The sequence below is a fragment of the Bacillus rossius genome, chromosome 5, assembly GCF_032445375.1.
Source record: "Bacillus rossius redtenbacheri isolate Brsri chromosome 5, Brsri_v3, whole genome shotgun sequence".
NCBI lineage: Eukaryota > Metazoa > Arthropoda > Insecta > Phasmatodea > Bacillidae > Bacillus > Bacillus rossius.
In genome coordinates this window covers 15,579,410-15,601,643 of record NC_086333.1, presented here as the reverse complement: position 1 = coordinate 15,601,643, position 22,234 = coordinate 15,579,410, and the positions used below count along the sequence as shown (strand labels likewise).

Here is a 22,234-nt window from a genome sequence, read left to right as displayed (position 1 = left end):
GGTTAACACATTGGCCGAGAGCCGATTACTACACATTGTTTGTATAATATTTATTTTTTACTTGACGTACAATAATAGTAACTATGCTTATTACTTAACTTTCTTTACATACTTTTAAGTTTTACCTATGCTTATAACACTAAAACATATTCGTGAGCGGGCCGCTCCCGCTTTGTAATATATTTTATAAGTTTACTTATCGTTAAATGCTGTCGGTTGTCTACACGGCGTACATAGGTGTTACTATTTTTTAGTATATCTTTTCGTCTGTGTTTTTATTTGTTACATATCGCCGGGGTGGGCGGGATGCGTTCCGGTGAGTTTTTATTTTATGTATGCTTATTTGCTATTTTTTTTTATTACCTCGGTAACTTATGTCAATCGTGCCGCAGCTAATTACTTAACGCTACGTGTTAACTGCAGGGGTCCTAACTATGCTATCCTAATATTATATAATTTAATTATGCTTATTACTTAAAGCATTTTTTTAAAAACATTATTATGCTTATAATATGATGTGTGGGGTTATAATTGTGCAGTGTAAGAGTGACGCTCCAGCGGACAACATCTCGCTCTCTCTGCGCGGGATTTTTGAGGTTATGTTTCTTTAGTCATAGCTGGTATGGCGGGGCTTTTACGCATACTGGTGGTGGGAGTGGGGTAGACATAGTTAGTATGGTGCCTTTTTTGAGGTTATGTTGCTCCGGGTATTTAGTCATACCTATTATCGTGGTGTTTGTTTTTAAGCTTACTGGTGTTGGGGGTGGGGTAGACATAGTTGGTATGGCCCCTTTTTGAGGTTATGTTTCTCTCAGGTATTTAGTCATAGCTAGTATGGTGGTGTTTGTTTTAAACATATGCTGGGTGGTAGGGTTGCGGTACTTGCTTTTCGATATTTAAACATGGCGGTTTATTTTCCAACTTTAAATATGGCTGTTGGAAATTTAAATTTCGCGGTTTAGGCATAGCTATTATGGCAGGGGTTTCTTTTAGGCATACTTGGGGTGTGTGTGTGTTTTAAGCTTATATCACGGCGGCATAGGCATAGCTAGTATGGCGGGGGTTTTAAGCATACAACATTGCGCCTTTATTATGCTTATAATATGATGTGGGGATTATAATTGCGCAGTTTACGAGTGACGCTCCAGCGGACAACATCTCGCTCTCTCTGCGCGGGATTTTTGAGGTTATGTTTATTTTAGTCATAGCTAATATGGCGGTGTTTTTTAAGCATACTGAAACATGGCGGGTTGTTTTCGAACGTTAACTGTTTAGGCATAGCTAGTATGACGGTATTTTTTTACATTTACATATAGCGGTATTTTATTTCTTTTCGAAATTTAAATATGGCGATTAAGCATACTCGGAGTGGAGGGTTTTAGTCGTAGCTACTATAGGGGTGGGGGTTTTATAGACATAGCTAGAATGACTGTATTATTTAAACGTTTTTTTTTCGTAATTTAAGCATAGCGATATTTTATTTATTTTCGAATACAATATGGCGGGTTAAGCATATTTAAAGACATGGCGGTTGTGGAGTGGTGGGGGTTGCTTTTCGAAATTTAAACATGGCGGCGATTGTGGAGTGGTGGGGTCTATAGGCATAGCTAGTATTTTTTTTAAGACATGGCGGGTGCTTTTCGCATTTTAAGCATAGCTAGTATTGCTTTTAACGATATAGCTTCTTTTAGGCATAGCTTCTTTTAGGCATAGCTTCTTTAATTCTCCATACTTCATATGGTCCTGTGGTCTAGTGGTCAAGGCGCACGCCTCGTAACCACGACGTTGGTGCGTCCCCGGGATCGAATTCACCCAGTGCCCAGGTTTTTTTGTATACAATTCCCGCCTTCGGAGCGACGGTGGCGCGCTCCGGTAACTAAAGGCTGAACTAAGATGGCGGCCTACCGGCGCGCCCTGGTAATCAATGTCAACAACAATGGCGGCGCCCAGTGGCGGCGACGGTGGCGCGCCCTGGTAGCCAATGTCAACAACAATGGCGGCGCCCATGGGGGTACTGGGGCCGGTGTTTACATTTCTATGTTTACATCGTCCCAGTATCCTTATGCTCCTCCTACTGATGTGATCGATATCTTCGCAACTAAAAACCGCAGAATTGAGCTGAAATATAAAATTTATGGTAAGAAGTACATTTTTATGAGGTTCTTCTCTTTATTTTAAGTACTTACTTTGCCATGTGTTGTCTGTTTATATATTTTGTACCAGATATCGATGATACTACACTCCCAATTAGTATATAAATAATGTAGTGTAGGTATTTTATTATCAGAATAATGTAAGTCAAACATTATTATTTTTAAAAAATAATTTATAAATAAAAAAATGTTAATTTTTCTACCTGTGGAATAGTCAATGTTCAGTAAGAGAACTACATAAATAGCACCCTTTTGTACCTTGAAATCCATATTTTCCCGGGGGAGGGCACCCGGACCCCCCCCCCCCCCCCCCCGGTCCGGATGTGTTTTGGGGTGAACGGAGTTGTTGCTTCCCCTCATGTAAACCTCACGCCTCGCCACTGTCTATCAGTGAAGTATAATTGGTGGATGAAATGTACTTATGGTAAACTTGAGCCATTTCAAGATGAGACTTGCAAAAGGGCATTCAAGACCATGAATAGTCCTCTTTAACTATCGCACAACGTAAATGTTTTTTTTGCAAATGATGGTATTGCATTAATCTGTCGCGAAGAAGCATGCCTTGGAAAAGGTGGTGGATAAATACTTGGCCATGTCAGTCGATTGCAACTGAGAACAAACAGACACTGCTCGCTGAAAAAAAATCTTTTTGTGTGTGCACTTTTAGATGAGTAGAACTGATGTAATTATATTGATTTGTAAAGCTGTGTTGTTTTATTTCTTGAACTTTTAACCTAATGGAAAAATGTTTTATTGAATTGATATTTAATCTAATGAATATTTCTAATCTAAAATTCCTAATTATTATTTTTTTGCTTCAGCGAAGAAACAAAGCGAAGACAGGAATTTATGAAATCAATCTCTATATAAATGGATAATATTTTTAATGATTTTTTGAATGTTTTTAGAATTCATAGGTTAATTATTAAAGCTTTTTAAATATTGTGGCTTATATAAATCAGCAGCTTGCTGGAGAGTGGTAAATGGATAATTTAAGCCTATCTAAGTACTTTTTGTCATATTTAATTAAATATTAATTTTTAGCATAGAATTAATTTTCTGTATCAGTAAAGTATCCAAGCAAAGATAGGAATCGATCCAATTAATCGATATATTAAAAAGTAATTTTTTTTAATGATTGTTGAAATTTTTTTGACATTTTAGTTTAATAATTACCGATTTTCAATATGGCAACCAAGATGGTGGACATAATGGCGGATGCTACGACAACTGATGATCAGGTTGCGATCTCAATCGGTGCAGTAAAGGAAGGTAACTGAAGGCTCCCGGGCACACGGTCGGTATTTATAACCTTAAAGGTGAGCGAGGGGGTAGGAGTCAGCAAAAAATAAGGTGTAAATGGTGAAGAAGGAGGAATTAGAATTGCAAGGAAACAAATAACAGGGCTCATGGGGAGAATTGTGAGACAAAAATAATTTTAGGTTAGGGCGGGGTGAGAAAGGAGTTTGGTGGTGTGTGAAAGGGGGAAGAGTGTTGCGAGAATAAAATTATTTCTTATTGTGAAGGGTAGTTGGGAGGGGGAATATGTATGCTCACATAGACAATGGTAAAAGTGGTGGGGGTTAGTCTGCCAATTGCCACCATTGGGAAAAAAATTATTTATTTTTGCCCTCACTGAGTTTGAACCTAGGACTCCAAGCTCCATTATGTAAGTGACATTTTTATTTAATGTTATTGATATTTTTTAAATTTTATCTGACTTCTTGTAGTAATTACATATTTTCGATATGGTGAATGTGATGTAATATTTCAAAATGGCGAAATGTTCTAGAATACAAAATGGTGGAGTAACATCTTTCGGAAAGTTCTAGAAAACAAAATGGCAGACATGACATCAGATTACAGGATGATCGCCGGTGTCAAGGTCAAGTTTAATATAATTCAAAATGGCAGACATGACATAATAATCCAAGAGGGTGGACCAGGCACCTCACTCCTACTTTTGGTGCTGGACAGGCCATTATAAACTACTCTTGTTTAAAATAATTTTTTTAAACTATAAAAAACAAATTATTTTTTATACTATCGAAAAATATTTATTAATGATAAAACCTTTATGCCTGATTTCGTAAAGTTATATTTTTAGTTTTGTGATTTTAAGAAAACCATTTTATGATCGAATTACATGAAAATGACTGCCATATCTTTGTTACAGGTGTGGTACGCAGCTGTAACGCAAGCATTCTTCTCCTTGAATGTTGGTTTCGGATCATTGATTATGTACTCATCGTACAACAACTTCAAAGAAAACATACACAGGTAAATAAGTCACAAAAATTTACCATATTCCCGAGTAGGAGTGTTTGTGGGGGCAAAAACAGTTTTTTTATATATATTTTACGATAAGTGATTTTCCTTAGTTTATCACGCTTCCTTTGACAATTTTTTATAAATATTTATTTTTTCAAATCTTAGTTCACTGGAGTTACCCAATCCAGGTGTGTCAGGCGGGACCGGCATGCACCCTGTCCTGGCTTGTCTCGGCACGTGACTTCAGCCATAGCAAGACTCCAGTGTGTGCGCGCTCGTTAGTTCGCTGTTGAAACTTAGTACTTAAAAGGCTAAATAAAATAATGATGTTGCTTATAAAAAAAACCATCCGAATAAGGCATAACACTGATAAGTATTTTTTCGTGCCAACATCTCAAACAAATCCAAAATATTAGTTATTTTATTAAATTTCTTTTGCACTGAATGCAACACTTCGATGTCTAAAAAAGAGCATTCTTCTGCAGTACCACTATCACTTATCAAACTCAGTGAACGAAATTAATTAGTAAAATTTTTTTGACAAACAGCATTGTATTTAAAATTTACAAAAACCTATTTTTTTTTAATAAAATGAAGGGTTTGTTTTAAGAGGGTTATAATTTATTTTTGTTACAAAAATTAATCTTAGTTTTAAAGAAGATAATTTATATAGCGAATTTTTTAATAATTTGGCTATTACATTAGGTTAAAAATATCTTAAATAATTTATTGGGTTACCTTATTAGTTTAATCAATTTAAAATTTACAGCAGTATGTTGGATAATTATGTATTTTTTATAATTATATTAAACTCATTACTTCTAAAATAGTTATACTTAAATATTTCTATACTTCTTATAATGTAATTTAATTAATATATGGTTTTTTCTTAAAATATGTATTTTTATGTCAATGATATTATTTTAGGGAATCAAGATTTGTCATATATTACGTAAATAATGTAAGGATAATAGTTGGCATAGTTGTCACAACAAAAATTAATGATTGCACATTAATCTATAGGTTAAATGCGAATATAAGTGTTTGACAATGTATGTATTACTTGTGTTATAGAAAAAGAAATTGACAATTTCTAAAAAAAAATCCTCGCCAACATCTTAAAACTAAGCTTTTCTGTCTTCATTTAAAGGAATAGTTCCTCAAAATATTTTACTAACAAAACATATTGATGCACATTTTGTATTGAAAATTCTGAATGGGAATTATCACAGCTACGATATATTCCTGATGATAAAATTTGAATAAATCATTAAGTAAAATTAATTTATTTACGCCTTTGTATCCGTCCAATATGTTTTTATGACAAATTTCAATGTAGAACTTCATATTAATATAAATAAAACCAAAAAACTTCAAAACAAAGCTAAAATATAAATTAATTTAAAGAAATCATGTAAATATTTAGTTATCGGCCAACCTAAAACTCAAGTGTTAACGGAGAATACAAAGAACATACAGAACATACTTGGTGTAAACCCTGCACTGGTCTGCTATGTCTGCCACAGGGATGCGCTGATAGTCACCACGCTGGACACGTTCACGAGCCTGATGGCCGGCTGCACCATATTCGCCATCCTGGGCAACCTGGCGCACGAGATGGGCATCGACGACATCCGGCAGGTGGTGCGAGGCGGCACGGGGCTGGCCTTCATCTCCTACCCGGACGCCATCGCCAAGTTCCCCGCAGTGCCGCAGGTAACCGCCGCCCTCCTCTGTGCCGGCGGTCGCACCGGCGGTTGGTGCCAGGTGGAGGACCACAGCTCCCTTCTTCTGCACGCAGTGTTCTGAGAGGAGGCAATCCCTACAATAAGTCGGCATTTTTTAAATTAAACGTGTGCTCAGCTCTAAAGAGAGCACCACCACACTGCTGGGGCCCCTGGCCTAAATATAAGTCAGCGGTGGCTAAGAAATTGAGAAGGGAGGGGGGCAAGCGTGGTTAGCAAAAAGATTTGTTAGTTGGTATTTGTCGAGCTGATAGAGGTTTGACATCATTAGATAGTTTCGTATATGTTATATTTAATTTGTTAAAGTTTTTTGGCCTAGAAAATTGGCTTTTAACTTTTTTTTGTGAGGATCTCAATTTTTTTATGTGACGGTTTTCTGGTAGTTATTTTAAGTGTTTTGTTTTTTATTTATTGTAAATAATATTTGTTTTCTTTTTCTGATTTTTTTTTGGGTTTTATGTATTATTATAAATTTATTTAATTTACCTTCTTGTACTGCAATTTTTTCCTGGTGATTGGGTTTTTATTTGAACATGTCTAAATGTAGGAACTGATATGGACCTATTATAAATATTTTACTGGTTATCACTTTATCATTTATAGTATACACAACCACTTTGTGCTTCTGTTTATGAATTGTTTATTTTAAACTCCTATTTTTTTCTCCCTCTTCAGTTCATTACATATATTTGTTTCTCTCTACTTTCTTTGGGTTTGTGGCCCATTTTTTCTAGATGGTGTATTTGCTTTTTCTGGCTTGCACATACTTTAATATCGTGTTTTTCTTCTTTGCATTGTTTCGAGTGGGAATTAAGATCTGAAAAGGATAGTCAAAAGTAATTGACTGAGTTTTTATTAACTAAATAATATTTCCACTTTTTCCTCAACTGTAACAGTATGAATGACTGACAACAAACTAATCACACTAAGTGAGTCCACTATTTACTTTGCGTACCGTAGCTCGGCTCGTCTGTGACTCTCTGCACTGTTCTTGCTTGCCACACGCCTCGGTCCGACACACCGCTCCGCGCTGCTACTGGTCCGCCGTGCCACGACATACCCCCCGATGCCCCAGTCTTCGCACACGAAGCCCGTAGCTCGTCACCCGCGTTTACTCGCCAAGGGGTCACTAGCCCTCTCCACTCCATCTCCAGATTGCTGATCGGTCACCTTTTTATACCTCTCGACGCTCCATGGAAATATTTCGTAGTCCTCCGAAGTGCTGTGTCCTCAAAGTCACCCGACTTAACACTCAAAGCTGCCACTTTACGTAACGTGCTCGTGGTCCTTCAGAAGCCTCCACACAGGACAGAAATGTGCCTCGGACTCTGTGAGGCCACTCATGGTATCTTCAAGTAATGCTAGGAAAGGGGAGGGTACTACGTGTGTCACACCCCTCAAGGATGCCAGGTTTACCTAGGAATCCGCCTATCCTGCACATCTCCCTGGCTGGCCGGACCTCGCCTCTGGCAGCCTCGTAACAATACATTTATTTAAAAATGCAACCGACATTCTACTTAATTTAACACCCCATTTCTTCATCCTCCTGCCCGCATTTTCTCGTCATTATTTCCTCGTACCTTTATGTCCCTAATATAATATAATATAATATTTTTAAATTGACTTTACATGACATCCCCCAGTTTGCATACACGCTTAATCGTTTTTGGCCTTAAAGGTTTGTAATTGTAATTCCTCTCTTTCTCCCAAATTCATCGGATTCTGTTATGTCATATATTTCATAAACAGCTTTTATCCCTCTTCTCCTCCCTTTTCCTGCCCACCACTGTCCTCGTTCACATTCTCATTATGTACTAGGATTTTTCTCTACAGCGACTTGGGCCCCATTAATGATATTTTAAACTTATACAAAACTTACGGCAAATCACAGCGCTGCTTCAAAACAGTCTAGAGGGAAAAAGAAGGGGAAGAAGGTTTTTGGTTTCTAGTTATTCTTGAAACGAAATGGACAGAGTTTCAAAGAGGTCGGAATGTGATCCTGGGATCCAGGGTTGTTTGGAGAAGAGAGTGTATGAGAGGATAAGAACACAGGCCTCGGTGGCCCGTCTGATATTTTGGTCGAAAGCATGAGGTTTGACTGAAGTGCACCACCTAACAAATAAAAAATATTATATATTAAAACTGTATTTAACACACACAATAAAATCCCTACATCCAAAATTTATAATGAATCACATCTTACATAAAGCAAAAATTCTACCAAAATTTTCAATATTCTTTAATATGTGACTATAAACAGAGATAAAACGTGAAAATCCTCAAAATCACTGTCATCACCATGGTGTGCGACCAGTTCCCGCAATTCTACTACTGGCTCGTGTTGCAGTTGTTCGCGGTGCTGTTCTTCCTGATGCTCTTCGTGCTGGGTGTCGGCAGTGCCGTGGCCCTCGCAAGCTCTGTCATCACCATAGTGTGCGACCAGTTCCCGCATTTCCGCTACTGGCTCGTCGTGTGCTCAGTCTGCACTGGTGGCTTCCTCATCGGCCTGGTCTACGTCACGCCGGTGAGTCGTGCGATTGATCTGAGCTTGTGTCTATGTGCTTACTTTTAACGATAATAAATATTTTATTAAAATTACAAAAAAAAGATAAATTTTAAGAGATGCGCTATGTATTAAAACGCAATTTTGGTATGCATAAGAGAGTAACATATTGATTAAAATATAATCATTTTAAAATGCCGCCTTTCGTACTCACAAAAAGGACGGGAAGCGGCGTCCCCGGCATTCGCTCTCTAATAAAAAAAAATTTTAAAAATTAAAAATGTGTGCGTCATTTCCACGCGCGACAGAAGTGCTTATTATTTTTAGAGATTACTTAATAATATTTTTCATGCAACAATAAATAATAATTGAGAATTATAAGGGTATGGGTATTATCTCAAATTAAAACACTCTTTTCTGCACGAATATGTATATTTTTTGAATAAAAATGTACTATAAATTTTTCTCGTTTATTTAAAACAAACTTTGATTTTGAATGGTTCTTGAACTTGAAGCTTGCCGATAATCAGGCATTTTATGCAGCTTAACTAATTGTTCAAAAAGATGTGTTTAATCTCAAGTAAGTATCTGGCATGTGAAAGTGACAACACGGCATACGAATAGGACCTAACTCAATGCTACTTTGTTGAGCCACAGTCACCCACAGCTACACTCCGATCGAGAAATATTCACGCCTCTTCCTTGAACTTACCATATTTACACACTAGTGGGCACGTAATTTTAACACGGGGTGTAGTTTAGTTAATCAAATAATAATTCGTGTAAATAATTGTAATGTCAAACTGAACATAAAAAACCTTATACCATCAGAAATATTAAGTTACACAACCAAAACATTACTCACATAACACTGTTTAACAAAAATGGTTCACACAAGTAATTAAATTAATAATACATTCTTGAAAGAACAAGATTTTCCTTCGAATATTGCCCGTGGCACGGTGGCAACAATAAGTTCCAACTCTGTTGTGTTTCCCTCTGCCCAAATACTCCGTAAAGTCGGGGTGGCGTAGGCGCAGGCGGGTTCCAACCGCCCCGACCCGCCTGTCCCTGCAGCATGGCGGGGTTCAACCTGAGCCGCACGACACCACGTGGAGCCCGCTCAAGGCTGCTCCAGCGATCACGGCCCGCGCCAACGGCCCTGGAGAGGGGTTAGCACAAAACTCTCTTCCCCCCCCCCCCCCCCCGGGCCAAAAAAATCCGCGCACGTGAAAGTGACCGCAGCGCGAGAGCACGAGAGCGCAAGAGAGCAAGAAAGCTACAGTGCCAGAGTGCAAGAGCGCAAGAGAGCAAGTACGAGGGCTGTTTTTTTTAACCTCCGAAAGGCTATATAAAAAAAGGAAATTTACGTAACATAGTAATTCTACCACCAAAAGTACAGTAGGGTCTTACTTATTTTAATACATAAAAGCCAAAACTATCGAAGCATTTGTAATATCGTAACACAAGCTTATCTATGCATGTTTCTAAGAAGTTAGCCGCCAGTGAATAGAGATAACAGGACAAGTGCCTTGATCTCCCGCTCCCTCACGACACCGCTGTAAGGCGGGTGGACTAATTGTGCGGAGTATTGTGCCTCATTTTTCATATTATTGCGATAATTCTTTACGCGAGAGCCAGTGCGCCGCGCGATTAGGCCACTCTACTACAGTGCTCACGTGAACACGAAAGCATGGCTCTGATACCGCGCACACAAGTAAACACGAGAGCCCTGCTCTGCCTCAGCGCACACGCGTGAACACGTGAGCCCTACTCTGCCTCAGCGCTCACACGAGAACACGAGAGCCCTGCTGTGCCTCAGCGCTCACACGTGAACACGAGAGCCGTGCTCTGCCAACATGCTCACACGTTGACACGGCAGCCCTGCTCTGCCAGCGCTCACACGTGGACACCGCAACCCTGCTCTACCACCGTGCTCACGTGAACTTGAAAGCCCAGCTGTGACACCCTGCTCACACGTGAACACGATAGAACTGCAATAACCTCCGTGCTCACATGAACACGACAGACATGCTCTAATGCCGCGCTGACACGTGGACACGACAGCACAGCTCTGCCACCACACTTTACGTGGACACAGCAGCCCTACACTCCCACCTCGCTCAAACGTAAACACTGCAACCCTGCTGTGCCACCGCGCTCACACATGTACACAAGAGCCATGCTCTGCCACCGCGCTCATACGTAAACATTACAGTCCTGCTCTGCCACCGCGCTCACAAGTAGACACAAGATCTGTGCTTTGCCACCACGCTCACACGTGAACACGATAGCACTGCACTGCCACCGCGCTCACACGTGGACACGAGAGCCGTGCTCTGCCAAAACGTTCACTTGTGGACAAGGCAACACTGCTCTGCCACCGCGCTACATGTGAACACGAGAGTCCTGCACAGCCACCACGCTTACATGTGGACACACGATCCGTGCTCTGCCACCATGCTCACACGTGAACACGAAAGCACTGCACTGCCACCGCACTCACACGTGGACACGAGAGCAGTGCTCTGCCACCGCGCTCATACGTGAACACGATAGCACTGCACTACCACCGCGCTCACACGTGAACACGATAGCACTGCACTGCCACCGCGCTCACACGTGGACACGAGAGACGTGCTCTGCCAGCGCGCTCATACGTGAACACGATAGCACTGCACTGCCACCGCGCTCACATGTGAACACGATAGCACTGCACTACCACCACGCCCATACGTAGACACGATAGCACTGCACTGCCACCGCGCTCACACGTGAACACGAGAGCCGGGCTCTGCCACCTCGCTCAAACGTGAACACGATAGCACAGCACTGCCACCGCGCTCACATGTGAACACGATAGCACTGCACTGCCACCACGCTCACACGTGGACACGAAAGCCGTGCTCTGCACCCGCGCTCACTTATTGACATGGAAACCCTGCTCTGCCACCGCGCTACATGTGAACACGAGAGTCCTGCACTGTCACCGCACTCACACGTAAACACAAGATCTGTGCTCTGCCACCGCGCTCAAACATGAACACTATAGCACTGCACTGCCACCACGCTCACATGTGGACACGAGATCTGTGCTCTGCCACCATGCTCACACGTGAACACGGAAGCACTGCACTGCCACCGCACTCACACGTGGACACGAGAGCAGTGCTCTGCCACCGCGCTCATACGTGAACACGATAGCACTGCACTACCACCGCGCTCACACGTGAACACGAAAGCTGGGATCTGCCACCTCGCTCATACGTGAACACGATAGCACTGCACAGCCACCGTGCACACATGTGAACACGATAGCACTGCACTGCCACCGCGCTCACACGTGGACATGATAGCACTGCACTGCCACCGCGCTCACACGTAAATACGATAGCACTGCACTGCCACCGCACTCACATGTGAACACGATAGCACTGCACTGCCACCGCGCTCACACGTGGACACGAGAGACGTGCTCTGCCAGCGCGCTCATACGTGAACACCATAGCACTGCACTGCCACCGCGCTCACATGTGAACACGATAGCACTGTACTACCACCGCGCCCATACGTGAACACAATAGCACTGCATTGCCACCGCGCTCACACGTGAACACGAGAGCCGGGCTCTGCCACCTCGCTCAAACGTGAACACGATAGCACTGCACTGCCACCGCGCTCACATGTGAACACGATAGCACTGCACTGCCACCGCGCTCACACGTGGACACGAAAGCCGTTCTCTGCCACCGCGCTCACTTGTTGACATGGAAACCCTGCTCTGCCACCGCGCTACATGTGAACACGAGAGTCCTGCACTGTCACCGCACTCACACGTAAACACAAGATCTGTGCTCTGCCACCGCGCTCAAACATGAACACGATAGCACTGCACTGCCACCACGCTCACATGTGGAGACGAGATCTGTGCTCTGCCACAGCGCTCACATGTGAACACGAAAGCACTGAACTGCCACCGCGCTCACACGTGGACACGAGAGCCGTGCTCTGCCACCGGGCTCACTTGTGGACACAAGAGCCCTGCTCTGTCACCTCGCTCATACGTGAACACGATAGCACTGCACAGCCACCGCGCTCACATGTGAACACGATAGCACTGCACTGCCACCGCGCTCACACGTGGACACGATAGCACTGCACTGCCACCGCGCTCACACGTAAACACGATAGCACTGCACTGCCACCGCACTCACATGTGAACACGATAGCACTGCACTGCCACCGCGCTCACACGTGGACACGACAGCCATGATCTGCCACCGCGCTCATACGTGAACACGATAGCACTGCACTGCCACCGCGCTCACATGTGAACACGATAGCACTGCACTACCACCGCGCTCATACGTGAACACGATACCACTGCACTGCCAACACGCTCACACGTGAACACGAGAGCCGGGCTCTGCCACCTCGCTCATACGTGAACACGATAGCACTGCACTGCCACCGCGCTCACATGTGAACACGATAGCACTGCACTGCCACCGCGCTCACACGTGGACACGAAAGCCGTGCTCTGCCACCGCGCTCACTTGTTGACATGGAAACCCTGCTCTGCCACCGCGCTACATGTGAACACGAGAGTCCTGCACTGTCACAGCACTCACACGTAAACAAAAGATCCGTGCTCTGCCACCGCGCTCAAACATGAACACGATAGCACTGCACTGCCACCACGCTCACATGTGGACACGAGATCTGTGCTCTGCCACAGCGCTCACATGTGAACACGAAAGCACTGAACTGCCACCGCGCTCACACGTGGACACGAGAGCCGTGCTCTGCCACCGGGCTCACTTGTGGACACAAGAGCCCTGCTCTGTCACCTCGCTCATACGTGAACACGATAGCACTGCACTGCCACCGCGCTCACACTTGAACACAAGAGCCATGCTCTGCCACCGCGCTCACACGTGAACACGTGACACGTTATCTGCCAACACGCTCACACGTGAACACGATAGCACTGATCTGCCACCGCGCTCACACATGAACATGAGAGCCGTGCTCTGCCACCGCGCTCACACGTGAACACGATAACACAGCACTGCCCCTGCACTCACACGTGAACATAAAAGCCATGCTATGCCACCGCGCTCACATGATAGCACTGCACTGCCACCGAGCTCACACGTGGACACAAGATCATGCTCTGCCACCACGCTCACATGTGAACACGATAGCACTGCACTGCCACCGCGCTCACATGTAAACACGATAGCAATGAATTGCAACCGCGCTCACACGTGGACACGAGAGCCGTGCTCTTCCACCGCGCTCATACGTGAACACTATAGCACTGCACTGCCACCGCGCTCACACATGAACATGAGAGCCGTGCTCTGAAACCGAGCTCACACGTGAACACGATAACACAGCACTGCCCCTGCACTCACACGTGGACATGAAAGCCATGCTCTGCCACCGCGCTTACACGATAGCACTGCACTGCCACCGCGCTCACATGTGAACACGATAGCACTGCACTACCACCGCGCTCATACGTGAACACGATAGCACTGCACTGCCAACGCGCTCACACGTGAACACGAGAGCCGGGCTCTGCCACCTCGCTCATACGTGAACACGATAGCACTTCACTGCCACCGCGCTCACATGTGAACACGATAGCACTGCACTGCCACCGCGCTCACACGTGGACACGAAAGCCGTGCTCTGCCACCGCGCTCACTTGTTGACATGGAAACCCTGCTCTGCCACCGCGCTACATGTGAACACGAGAGTCCTGCACTGTCACAGCACTCACACGTAAACAAAAGATCCGTGCTCTGCCACCGCGCTCAAACATGAACACGATAGCACTGCACTGCCACCACGCTCACATGTGGACACGAGATCTGTGCTCTGCCACAGCGCTCACATGTGAACACGAAAGCACTGAACTGCCACCGCGCTCACACGTGGACACGAGAGCCGTGCTCTGCCACCGGGCTCACTTGTGGACTCAAGAGCCCTGCTCTGTCACCTCGCTCATACGTGAACACGATAGCACTGCACTGCCACCGCGCTCACACTTGAACACAAGAGCCATGCTCTGCCACCGCGCTCACACGTGAACACGTGACACGTGCTCTGCCAACACGCTCACACGTGAACACGATAGCACTGATCTGCCACCGCGCTCACACATGAACATGAGAGCCGTGCTCTGCCACCGCGCTCACACGTGAACACGATAACACAGCACTGCCCCTGCACTCACACGTGAACATGAAAGCCATGCTCTGCCACCACGCTCACACGATAGCACTGCACTGCCACCGAGCTCACACGTGGACACAAGATCATGCTCTGCCACCACGCTCACATGTGAACACGATAGCACTGCACTGCCACCGCGCTCACATGTAAACACGATAGCAATGAATTGCAACCGCGCTCACACGTGGACACGAGAGCCGTGCTCTTCCACCGCGCTCATACGTGAACACTATAGCACTGCACTGCCACCGCGCTCACACATGAACACGAGAGCCGTGCTCTGCCACCGCGCTCACATGTGAACAAGATAGCACTGCACTTCCACCGCGCTCACATGTGGATACGAGAGCCGTGCTCTGCCACCGCGCTCACATGTGAACAAGATTACACTGCACTGCCACCGCGCTCACACGTGGACACGAGAGCCGTACTCTGCCAACGCGCTCACTTGTCGACACGAGAGCCCTGCTTTGTCACCGCGCTCATACGTGAACTCGATAGCACTGCACTGCCACCGCGCTCACACGTGAACACGAGAGCCGTGCTCTGCCACCGCGCTCACACATAAACACGATAGCACTGCACTGCCACCGCGCTCACACATGGACACAAGATCATGCTCTGCCACTGCGCTCACATGTGAACACGATAGTCATGCACTGCTACCGCGCTAACACGTATACATGAAAGCCATGCTCTACCACCGTGCTTACTTGTGGACACAAGAGCCCTGCTTTGTCACCGCGCTCATACGTGAACTAGATAGCACTGCACTGCAACCGCGCTCACACGTGAACACGAGAGCCGTGCTCTGCCACCGCGCTCACACCTGAACACGATAGCTTTGCACTGCCACAGCGCTCACACAGGAACACGAGAGCCGTGCTTTGCCATCGCGCTCACACATGAACACGATAGCACTGCACTGCCACCGTGCTCTCACGTGAACACAAGGGCCGTGCTCTGCCACCACGCCCATACGTGAACACGATAGCACTGCACTGCCACCGTGCTCACACGTGGACACAAGATCTGTGCTCTGCCACCACACTCACATGTGAACACGATAGCACTGCATTGCCACCGCGCTCACACATAGACACGTGAGCCATGCTCTGCCACCACGCTCACATGTGAACACGATAGCACTGCACTGCCACCGCGCTCACACGTGACCACGAGAGCCGTGCTCTACCACCGCGCTCATACGTGAATACGATAGCACTGCACTGCTACCGCTCTCACACGTGAACACGAGAGCCGTGCTCTACCACCGCGCTCATACCTGAACACGATAGAACTGCACTGCCACCGTGCTTACACGTGGACACAAGATCCGTGCTCTGCCATCACGCTCACATGTGAACACGATAGCACTGCACTGCCACCGCTCTCACACGTGACCACGAGAGCCGTGCTCTACCACCGCGCTCATACGTGAACACGATAGAACTGCACTGCCACTGTGCTCACACGTGGACACAAGATCCGTGCTCTGCCATCACGCTCACATGTGAACACGATAGCACTGCACTGCCACCGCGCTCACACGTGACCATGAGAGCCGTGCTCTACCACCGCGCTCATACGTGAACACGATAGCACTGCACTGCTACCGCTCTCACACGTGAACACGAGAGCCGTGCTCTACCACCGCGCTCATACGTGAACACGATAGAACTGCACTGCCACCGTGCTCACACGTGGACACAAGATCCGTGCTCTGCCATCACGCTCACATGTGAACACGATAGCACTGCACTGCCACCGCTCTCACACGTGACCACGAGAGCCGTGCTCTACCACCGCGCTCATACGTGAACACGATAGCACTGCACTGCCACCTCTCTCACACGTGAACACGAGAGCCGTGCTCTGCCACCACGCTCACATGTGAACACGATAGCACTGCACTGCTACCGCTCTCACACGTGAACACAAAAGCCGTGCTCTACCACCGCGCTCATACGTGGTCACGATAGCACTGCACTGCCACCGCTCTCACACGTGAACACGTGAGCCATGCTCTACCACTACGCCCACATGTGAACACGATAGCACTGCACTGCCACCGTGCTCACACGTGGACACAAGATCCGTGCTCTGCCACCACGCTCACATGTGAACACTAGCACTGCACTGCCACCGCGCCAGAACTGGAAGTCTGAAGCACGTGTGCAGGCCGTTGTACGCACTTTTTCGCTTATGAAGTCTGTGCCAACAACTTCCACTTTATCATACCCTTATGTCAACCAGCTTTAATAGGCTGATTCATTAATTACCGTTTAAAAAGACAATCTAGTCTTGCTATCAATTATTATCACTTACTATCCTACATACTATATTTTAGCAAAGCACAATGAATAATACTGTAAATAGCAATCATATTTTTTTCTTTTATTTTCTACTCCCGGGTTGTTTAGACAGAGAAATAGCGATATTTTGAGGTAATTCCCCTGCCCACCGCACCGCGGTGCCACCAGCTTGTCCAGGCGATTACAATGCCATCTCGTGTCGGGTAGTCCTACTAACTTTAAAAGTGCAAAATAATTTCTTATGGCTTATTTTCTTAAAAGAATTATTTATATTCAATTCCTATACTAGCCTTTAAGAAGCGCAGCCGCCACAAGTCTCCAGGTCGTCTGCACGTAAAACAAAATATCGAGATCGCCACTAAAATTAACGCTAAAAGACATATTAGTGTCTTCTCAGGTGTCAAACTATACAACCAACACGATAAACCAACGAAAATACATTCACAAATACATATTGTGGACACGAATAATAAACTAACACATAGTTTCTGCAACCACTGCTAGAATGCGCTGGCGGTGAGAATAAGTTGTATGACGCCACCGTTCACAAAGCGCACTCTTCACATAGGTAATGTAAAAATTTCGTACCATGGTGCACGCTCAACGTTAAAAGTTCATAATCATAATTTTTTTCATAACGTGCCATTAGAGGGAAAATTATGATACTGGCCTAATTTTACTCTTATGGGACTTAGAATTTGTGGTGGATACTTGTGGCGGCTTGCCAATCGTCAAGAATAGAACCATGTTCTGGCGAGTCCGTCGCTGGATGCTTATTATCAGGATCTCTGTGGCTATTTTTGATGACGCTACATACACCATCCTGCAATCCACAGTTATTTAAAATCTGTAATTATTTAGCTAGGCATTACGAAAAAATTCCAAAAATAAAAAAATTTTGTTTATTGAAATAATTATTGATTCAATCGATTTCAGTCCACTGTTCGATTCCCGGCGGGAATAAATATTTAATTTATTAATAAAAAATATAAAACAATTCAAAATTACAATTTAAATCAAATTGTTATAAAATCTTCGATATGTCACACTCGCCATCTTTTATCAAGACGTCATAGTTGCACTTTTCGTTACACCCGCCAGCTTGAAAATATGTAATTATTATCCGATTTTAATGGAATTTTTTTTTAAAAATATAACAATTTAATGATATTTGAATTTAAATACGTACTAATGAAATGGAGTCTTCGGGTTGAACACGGTGAGGTCATTTGAATAAAAATTGCAATGGATCCTTCCTCCATGGAAGCCACTGGAAACTGATCTCCCACCTCTAATGCCAAGGCATATATTACGTCAGCCAGTATGTCATGTCAGTCATCTTGTTTTCGTCTGATGGAGACCGCCATATAGGATCCGAAATATTGTTTTCGTCCGCTATAGTGCGTTGATGCCATATTAGTTTAATTTTGCCTGCTATAGCGCAGTATTCATATATTAACAGACAGCTGTCACTATATCCGCACCAACTTGTTGGCCGTCTTGGTCATCATCTTGAAAATTATTTATCTAGAAATTCGGAAAAATTTCCAAGAACAAAACATTAAAACAACTTGCTAAAATAATGATTGATTCCGATCGCACACAGTGCTTGGTTCGATCCTTAACGAATACAAAAAATGAGATAGTTTAATTAAAATTACCAAAAGAAAATGACAAGTTTGAGAAAAATACCTCAAAGTTACAAATAAAAAAAATTATTACAGAAATTCTACAAGTACAAAAAAAAAACAAGCAAATTACAAGTGTTTCTCTGTGTCTACAGTTCTCTAAGAAGGAGAAGCGAGTCCTTTGCATGCCTTCACAAGTATTTTCAGGACTTCTCCACTTTACAATCGATTAACCAGCCACGAGCAGACACTAGAAATGAAGGACACTCTAACTTGAAATTTTAAAAACTTATATGTGATAACTGTGTTTAAAACCTATAGAATATATGGAATATTGTTGAGTAATCGTCGGTCCGTGCTAAATAAAGTATGGAGTTTTCTTTAATATTGATATTTTTAATATGGCCAAAAAATTACTTTTAATATAAGTAGGATTAGTTGTACATGAACAAACTTTAAGGTTTCGTTAAGCATACAAACAGAAGACAATAAACAATAGAAACCACTGGTTTGAACCGTTCAGCCGCTGTGCGGCGCTGGTCATTTCCTATCGCAACTCAGTAGCTCAACTGCATCTCTGCCCCCTTATGGATGCAGCTTTCCACACTACTTCCTCAACGTTCGCGCCTCGAACGGTGCTGCAACGAAAAGTCCTAACTCACGCGCTTTCAGTCGTGACCCTATGTTCCACTGTAAAAATTACTTGTTTCTGTATGCCTGACATAACTCTTAAAATTTGTCGAAAGACAATTTGAATCTTTCTGTATACAGAAATTTTTATGTTGCTATTTCTTACAATACAGTACCCAAAACATACAATAACCTTTGTTCTGAAATTTTTTCCCAATAAATAACAATAATTAAAATATGTGTACTGCTAATTGTATGCAATTTAGTTATTATTTTCCTGTTATTCTCAATCATTTATACCAATGATAGTGAAATACACTAACTGAATGTAGTTAACAGTTATTTAATTTATTGCCTTATTGTGTTCAAAATGTTTTGTGATACCAAATAACTACTCTAAAATGAGCAAAAACTATAGTTGAATTAGCTAAGTATGAAATAACTTAACTTTTTAAAAAAAACGGTTGTATTCTGTGCTGAAATCGTGCATCTAAATGCAAGTGACAAAAATTTATCACTGAAATCTAATATTTAAAAATTCATTTTTTAGTTAAAATGTGTATATCACATAAGTAATATATGATAGGGGCTCCGGAAACAGGCGGCAGGCGGTGGATTGATGATTGTCGGTCAGCCATCTTGGATTGTGACGTCACGGCGGCCATCTTGGATGGTTGTGACCTTGACCTTTGACCATGACCTTGACCCCGGCGGCAATTTTGGACCCGCCATCTTGGATCAGCGTAACGGGACACAGCATAACGGGACAAAACATAACGGGACACAGCATAACGGGACAAGTAGTACCGTGACCATGACCTTAACCTCGGCGGCCATATTGGATCCGCCGTCTTTAAATCGAGCGCCCCACTCATGATGAAATGTTCGTCTCTGTCGCCATATTGATTTTTTTTCTGTTCCACTGGAGGCCGCCATCTTGGATACCGTCGACTTTGTTTCTGTTGTTTGTTCCTAGATAGCGCCAGCGTCGCTCTTGATTTTTTTCTGTTCCACTGGAGGCCGCCATCTTGGATACCGTCGATTTTGTTTCTGTTGTTTGTTCCTAGATAGAGCCAGCCTAGCTCTTGATTTTTTTTTGTTCCGCCGCAGGCCGCCATATTGGATACCGTCGACTTTGTTTCTGTCGTTTGTTCCTAGAGAGCGCCAGCGTCGCTCTGTCTCATCACATAAGGTCGATGTTCCATTACCTACCATAGCTATTATGAACCTTATCGACATTTTAAATTTAATTTTTTATGAAAAATATATTGGAAACGCTGTGAATCGAACCATCGCAGCTCTGATCTCTAGGTTGGAAAACATACGCCTTTAACCGCTCGGCCATCGAGACATTTACCAGACTGAAAATTAAATAGGGTATATATAAAAATAACATGCATATTTGGACTTGTAATTTTTTTTTAATTTAAAGTAATAATAGCACCGCCTGTTCGAGACAGAACCACCATCTTGTATAAGGATGTAACTGTTGCAATTATCGTTATGGTCGCCATCTTGAAAATCCGTAATTTTTATGCTAGAGATGCGGGAAAAAGTTCAAAATTCATTAAATAAACTGACAATAAATAAAATGATTGATTATATCGATTCCCGTCCTTGGTTCGAAACCGGTGAGGGCAAAAAATAAAAAAAACATATGATCCTTCCTCCACAGAAGCCACCTACAGACCGATCTACCGTCACCAATACCAAGGTTCATATATCGTCAGCTGATATGACGTCATGTCCGCCATCTTGTCTTCGATGCTGGAAGCCTTCATCATTGTATCGACAGCTAGAGTGCGCTGATGACATGTTAGTTTAGTTCTTATCCGCTAGAGTGCAGTAATCATTTATTACTGTGACACCCGCCATCTTGTCATTTGGCCGCCATCTTGAAAATCCGTAATTATTTTGCTAGAAATTCGGGAAAAGGTCCAAAATTCATTAAATAATTAACTCATTAAAGAAATGATTGATTAGATCGAATAAGGTCCTTGGTTCGATCCCTGACCGATACCAAACAACTTTAATACTTTAAAAAAAATACCACAAAAGTGACAGGTTTGAGATAATAAAAACACCGCAAGTTCTTTTAAAAAATACTTTTATTACATAAATACTACACTACTACAAGTACAAAAAAACACAGACAAATTACTAAAGTCTTGTGGCTTCCTCGATTCAAACAGTCTTCTTATTGTACGGACTAAGCCTTTTACATGACTTTAAATGTCTATCCGATCCGTTCATCACCGCAGCCAGAGACGGACTGAAGTTCATATCACCAGGGTCCTACTTATATATTCTCATTTGCTGGTACAACACACGAGTCAAAACAATAACCATGTTCATTATACTTCTCGGAGCATTTTTTATAATTAAGATGTAAGCTATCAAGACATGAAATAAGTTTTTTGCACTTATTTCACTGAAATTGTATTCTTTTAACATTATTAGAACAACTGCTTCTTTCATGTCTGCGAGCGTTTGAGGTAATAGTAAATGATGCGTCACAGTATTTGCACTGACGCAATGTACGCTTTTCATTAGTGGAAGAATCCATTGCTGACGATGAAACTTCGGATGATGGTGGTATCACATTTGTTGAAATCTCCTCCAATGTTGACGTCGTCGTTGCCAACGGGATCTGCACCTTCTCCATCGTAGCTGTCGTCAAGGTTCCCGTAGACGATGGTACAACCTCTGAGTTCGACGTTAAAGACGGCAAAGATGCCATCTA

General features: G+C 43.7%; 1 protein-coding gene across 6 annotated transcripts in view; it reads left to right on the top strand.

The window, feature by feature from the left end:
* LOC134531609 (sodium-dependent nutrient amino acid transporter 1-like) overlaps positions 1 to 22,234 on the top strand; it is a 357,424-nt gene that overhangs the window by 246,460 nt on the left and 88,730 nt on the right. For all 6 annotated transcript variants that reach the window (XM_063367357.1, XM_063367354.1, XM_063367356.1 and 3 more), the window contains 3 exons: positions 4,330 to 4,433; positions 5,951 to 6,140; positions 8,517 to 8,693. In XM_063367357.1, the coding sequence (XP_063223427.1) occupies positions 4,330 to 4,433; positions 5,951 to 6,140; positions 8,517 to 8,693 (471 nt within the window). The remainder of the gene's footprint in view (positions 1 to 4,329; positions 4,434 to 5,950; positions 6,141 to 8,516; positions 8,694 to 22,234) is intronic.